The sequence below is a fragment of the Etheostoma cragini genome, chromosome 1 (assembly GCF_013103735.1).
Source record: "Etheostoma cragini isolate CJK2018 chromosome 1, CSU_Ecrag_1.0, whole genome shotgun sequence".
Classification (NCBI taxonomy): Eukaryota; Metazoa; Chordata; class Actinopteri; order Perciformes; family Percidae; genus Etheostoma; species Etheostoma cragini.
In genome coordinates, this window is record NC_048407.1 from 20,250,899 (window position 1) to 20,256,933 (window position 6,035).

The 6,035-nt window shown below is 39.0% G+C and overlaps 1 protein-coding gene across 3 annotated transcripts in view; it reads right to left on the bottom strand.

Moving 5' to 3' along the window:
* Positions 1–1,314: 1,314 nt before the first annotated feature.
* Positions 1,315–6,035, bottom strand: part of cgnl1 (cingulin-like 1) — a 29,783-nt gene continuing 25,062 nt past the window's right edge. For 2 of the 3 annotated variants that reach the window (XM_034879960.1, XM_034879967.1), the window contains exons 15-19: positions 4,901–4,984; positions 4,570–4,694; positions 4,014–4,122; positions 3,718–3,881; positions 1,315–2,760 (exon numbers count right to left, since the gene is read on the bottom strand). In XM_034879960.1, the coding sequence (XP_034735851.1) occupies positions 2,607–2,760; positions 3,718–3,881; positions 4,014–4,122; positions 4,570–4,694; positions 4,901–4,984 (636 nt within the window). In that variant the 3' untranslated portion in view covers positions 1,315–2,606. The remainder of the gene's footprint in view (positions 2,761–3,717; positions 3,882–4,013; positions 4,123–4,569; positions 4,695–4,900; positions 4,985–6,035) is intronic. The other variant, XM_034879976.1, reaches the window with a different exon arrangement.

A 6,035-nucleotide genomic window follows, 5' to 3' on the forward strand; every position in this document is an offset into this window, starting at 1 on the left:
AACTTTCCCCTCTTAAGCCGTCCAGCCAACAGCCCCTATGAGTTGAGACTTCACACAAAAGAGAGAGAGAGAGATACCAGTAATACTATGGCACTTGAAAGCCAAAGGTTGATTTGTTTGTTGCACACAGAATAGCAATAAATAAAGGTCATGCCCTGCCAACAATAGCCAGTGTGAAAAAAGAAAGCTCAGCCCATTCACCTCCTTGTCCTGCTGCAGTCAGCTGTGGATACCAGTCTAAAGAAAGAAAGACTGGGACGTCTACACCCCTAGTTTGGTTTTAAAACATGAAATCAAAGTGGATTATTGTGGCTTTTTTGACACTGATTAATTAATATCAAAGTAAAAGCAGACATCTGCAATGTGACACAAATACATCCACTTTCCACTGTGCTCCAGCTTGATACCAGGAATAATCTTTTCCACAGAGAATAAAGCAGGTCAAAGCTCTGTACTGAAAGGGGGTCAGGCCCAAACACAGGATTCATTTGCTTCATATGTTCGAGCAGGAAGAATACTGACCCACTGAGCACGAAATTAAAGATAAAGAGCCGCTCTTGTCACAGCTGCTTTGACCGCACAGATTTTATCACAGAGGCTGACTGAAGTCAGTGTACAACTGTGTACATTTTTTTCAGTTGCTTTGTAGATGTCACATTTTAAATAGTGCAAACTCTGCAAAAAATCTCATATCCTCAAGTAATACGTGTCTATTATTGAGTATTAAAAGTCTTATTTTCTCACACTATTTCTGAAAGAGACAGGCTGAAACAGTCGAACTAGAATGGCAGATTCTTTCACCTATTTTAAGAAAGAAATTTACAATATGATCATCACATAGAATAGTTTAAATCAGCTCCACCTTGATCAGTTATTAAAATACTGCACACAAGTTAACAGGTGATACAAATTCAATAGCTTGTCTAATATTAAAACAAAAGCCTTTCTAAAATACTTGGATTACATTTTGCTGATACTTGAGTAAAACCTAAAACACAGGATTTTTACTATTTTCAGTTGATTTTTTTCTACTTAAGCATCTGAATAATAAATGAATTATATCAGAAAAATCTTAATCAATACATATTTGCATATAGTTTGATTTCTATAATGAGGGAGGAGTAGATGCAAGTCAATAATAAGTGTCTTAATAATTCTTAACACGACATACCTTTTGTGGAAAAATGATACAAATCATTATTCAAAGCAGAATGTTTATACAGTTTATACATGTTTATGCTAAAACATGTCTGAAAGGGATCTTTACGTGTTACAATCAATTTCCAGGAATTATTCAACAAGAAAAGAAACATGTAAGAGTAACTGGAAGTAACTTTATTTTAGTCTCAGTAGGATTTATGAATGTACACGTGTATAGAGAGGTAGTGGCAGCAACTTGTCTCCATCCACTCTCCCTCCGCAGGTGTCAGACTTACATGCCAGCCTTACATTCCGTGCAGAGCCAACAGAGTGCAAATCATCACAGTGTAGCACAACATCAAATGTCAGTTTCTCATCTGAAGAAATTCCCTCATTGAGTTCAAGAAAAATTAGAGCACACATCCATGGCACAAACACACACATATGAGGTTAAACAAAAAGATTGAAACCATGTCCAGTTATCCACACTACCTCATTCAGGAGAGAAATCACTAAGATAGAAGTTAGATCAACGTGTTTCTAATATATTATCTTCAAAGATGAAATTGTTTTGATATGTGTATCTTTGTTTGGTACTGTAACTGAGAGAAGTCTGATTCAAAATCAATAATCACAGAAAAGACTAAATAATTAATTAATTAATTTAGGTTTTATCGCACATGATTGCATTAAAGAGCCTTTTCCGTTAGATGTAAAAGCAATTATGCGGTGTCACGAATATTTGGAGTAACTTGTGATAAAATAGCAACAAATGCCTGTTAATATTTGAAAGGAACCTATTATTCCTATCAAACCATATAAAACTGTCCCTCATTAACTGTCCCTCATTAACTGTTCCCTAAAACCCTCAATGAGACAGGATCTTGTGTATTCAACCGTGAATAAATATTTTTTTTAAACATCCTGGCACTGGTCAATTCATACGCTCAGGTATGATCTTCAATCATAAAATGTAAAGATTTTCTTTTAAATGGAATGATATAGAACTTTCATACATTTAACATATTTGATAGGCATAAAACAGTGAGGATTAATCACCTCATATTGTTCACAAAGGCAGTCCTGGTTGTATTGTTTTACAGAGAATTAAAGAGTGCGTTTTTTAGGTTTACTAATGCTAGGATAATCATGTGTTATATTAACAAAGGAGAATCCACAAACACCATTTACAGAAGTATTAATGTGGAAACGTAACATTACCAAATTAAAACAGTATATACATTTATTTTCCATGGGACAGGCTAAGACATCAAAACTTTGATTTAATCTATTCATCTCAGAGCTGCTCAAATAATACTGATTGAATTTGAGATTGAGACCAGAATGAACCACACCGATATTTGTGTGTAGTCTTTTCAAAAAGCATGTGGCACGGCTCTCCAGCTGTTTGGTCCAACAGTGATGTATATAAAGCAGTTTTATCATCCACCTCCCCTCCCATTTCTTTACAAAGTGAAGGTGGTCAAGATGTTGTCCTGACTTGAGGAGCGCTTGTACCCCAATGATGAGCTGAAGTACGTCTCCCCGTCGGTGCTGATGTCGTCCTCGTCCTCGTCGTCGTCCAGAGTGTTGAGCAGCGGTGCTGAGGTGCTCTTACGCCTGGATGAGAAAGAATAAAATTATAGCAATTCATTACATTTATAAAGCGCTTTATCATATGGTGGTTTTTCATTACATGGTACCTGCTCGACTCGCCTCTACTTGTTTTTGTGTATTTCCATTGTGAAAAATGTCCCTGGTACCTTCTAACAGGTAGTTTTTAGTATCATCTCCGTCGAGGTTCCAAGCCAGCTGAGGTGACACCAAAATGTGACGTGAAAACCTGCAGACTACTGATTGGTCGGAGAGAATCGTCACTAAACACTGCGTCATCATTGCTAGCAACAGACGGGGGTGTCCTGAAACAAACCCCCGGCATTTTTAAATAGTTTAGCCAATGTTTGCTTGTTTTTTTGCTGCCTCCAGCTTCTTTTGGACCAAAATTTGTCTCCTGGCTGTGGCCAAGAATCAAAAACAACACACCTTCAGCATACGGTGTGTGCGTTGCGTTAGATCAAGGCAGTTTCCTGCAGCACCTTAAAATGACCAACCACGCTGAGACGGTACTAAAATCTGCAATGGAAAACGGAGACGTCGGGGCGTCGAGTCGACGGAAGCTGAGCTGTTACCAGCAGTTGAAAAACATCATTAGACACAATAAAAGCGCTTCAGGGAGGGCGGGCCTACTCTCTACCACCACCAATTGTAGTACCGACTTGGATGAATTATGGCAGCAGGAGGGGAACATGTTTTAAGTGGTGGGGGAAACAGGAGCACCCAGAGAAAAAACAACATACACATGGGGAGAACATGCAAATGCCACACAGAAAGGCTAGGGACAACCAGGGTCTGAACCCGGTACCATCTTGCTGTGAGGCCACAGAGCTAACCATTGGGTATCTTGCTGCTTATAACTAGGACACTGACAATGTCTGTGCATTATTATTTTGTTTTTAAACCTTTTCTTATATTAGTCTGTAACGGATGACAAATTGGATGTTGTTTTTATGAGTTTACCTGATCTCATTTCGCAGAGCTTTGAGCTGGTCCTGGAGCTGCTCATTGGCCTCCTGTTGCTCATCCAGGTCTCTCTGCATCTTCTTCTTGCTGTGCTCCAGTCGGTCGATTTCCTCTTCAGCCTCGTCCATCTGCCGTTTCAAGGCCTTTAGACGCAGATTCAACTTCAAGAAGAACCAACAAGCACAGGGTTAAAAGAATTCTACAAATATTTTCAAATATTAATTTAGAGTAGAGTATGTAGTACATTAAGTCTAATGACGGTTAGTCGGGACATGAAAGTGTGTATTACGTACTTGGTCCTTCTGATCTTGCAATGAGTTATGTTCTTCTTCGCCTTGCATCATCATCTCTTTAACCTTCCTCTCTAGCCTGCGGTTCGCCAGCTGCAGGTTGGCACGCTCCCTGAAACCCATGCAACGCGATGCATCATCATACTGTACATGTAGTGCAGCACATCATATTGACATACAATCTTTGAATTCTAATAATTAAGAGCTGTTCAGATTTCCCCCTAAGAATTTAAATACCCAGAATAGGATTTTCTCCTCTGAATAAGAAAATGATTCTAAAAGTCACTGGATAGTCTGATTTGAAGTCCCAAATCCAATTGATAAACATAAGTTACAGAAATATTGAAAGTTATGAGCTCCTTCTTCTATATAGGCTCCAATGTTAAATGTCCAAAGCCATCAGTGTCTAAGTAGAAACTTGAACTTAGTCACTCCCGGGCTGTCATAGCTAACCTAGTTCTCTACTTTCCAGTTAACTTTCCCCACTAACGCTCTACTCTTCAGTCACCTTGACCACAGCAAACCTCCGCTCTATTCCCCTTTGGACCCTTCATCTCACCTTTCCTCCCCCTCCAGTCTCCCCTCCAACTCCTGTATGCGATCCTCCAGCTGGGCTACCAGGCCCTCTTTGTTGGACTTGTGGGAGCCTTCTAAATGAGCCACTCTGCTCTTCAAGTCTTTGGTCTAGAGAGGTCACAAAGACAGAAGTAGTGAGGCACATAACTGGGCAAATGTATGTGTATATCATAATATATATAGTACAATAATATCAGTGTATTAAAAATAAATGAATTGGAAACTCAATGAAAATGAAGAAAAGACATGAATGAAATGAGTTGGTGATTAGTTCTGAGTTTGTAGGGTTTTCCTCCAGACAGGAGAGTGTGTACCTGTCTCTCCAAAGCCATCTTGTCACACTCCAGGTCTTGTCTGCTAGCCCTCTCCTGCAGGAGTTCATTCCTCATCTGCTCCACCTGTCAAGCCGAGTCCAGACACTGTCATGGCTACAGTCCCACACAGTCTGATGACAATTATTATCTGATACAGTCTCACCCACACCAGAAACCACTTAATGCTGAAAGGGCATCAGTTAATTAGTAGGCTGGATTTTCTTGTTTGACTGCATTCCACTTTTTGTTGATCTTATGTCAACTCCTAGTTTGGTTACAGTACACCGGGTTACAGTAAAGACATGTTAAATAAATCAAATTACAGTAGTTTTGGGAAAGAAAATATATATATATATATATATATATATATATATATATATATATATATATATATATATATATATATATATATATGTGTGGGCTTTAGACTAACATATAATTAAAATAAAATGTTATTAATTCAAACAACATTTGTGTGTAAGGTGTGTGGATACACAACATTAAAGTAATAGTTAAACATTTTGGATTGCAAATAGGAGTTCTGGATTTACACCGGCATTATGTGAACATGGTTGGATTTTGTTACGAGACAGCCGTATCAGAAGCAGTATTTACTCTAAGCAAGGATAACTGGCTTATATTTAAAGGACTGACAGATTTCAGAGTGGTATCGTCCAACTCTCAGCATTAAGGTAAATCAGCATTTATCCCCAAAACTATGCCTTTAATATTAATCTGATGTCATCAAATATCCACTCACTGAACATAAAATCAACTCAACTCAGAAAGGCCTTACTGCATGAACATGACTTCTCAGTGATAGCCTAGTTCAAAAGAAGAGAGGATGAAAAGAAATCAATACAGCCGTGATGGTTCTTGCTTTGTGAGGGGAGCTTAGAATTGGTGATATTTTATGCCAATTAGTAGGTGACAGTGGACTTCTCTGATGAACGATGGCCTCTATAACTGGTGCACCCAGCATAGTGCTTGAGGGAGCTGAATCAGCAGACTGGAACATACCGCGAAACTAATCTGCTTTGTGAAAGACGGCAGGAGAGGAGAGGGGAGATTACTCTCATTTAGACAGGAGAGCAGCACCTGGTGCCAGGAGAGACGCAGGTGTTCTTCCTGCTGC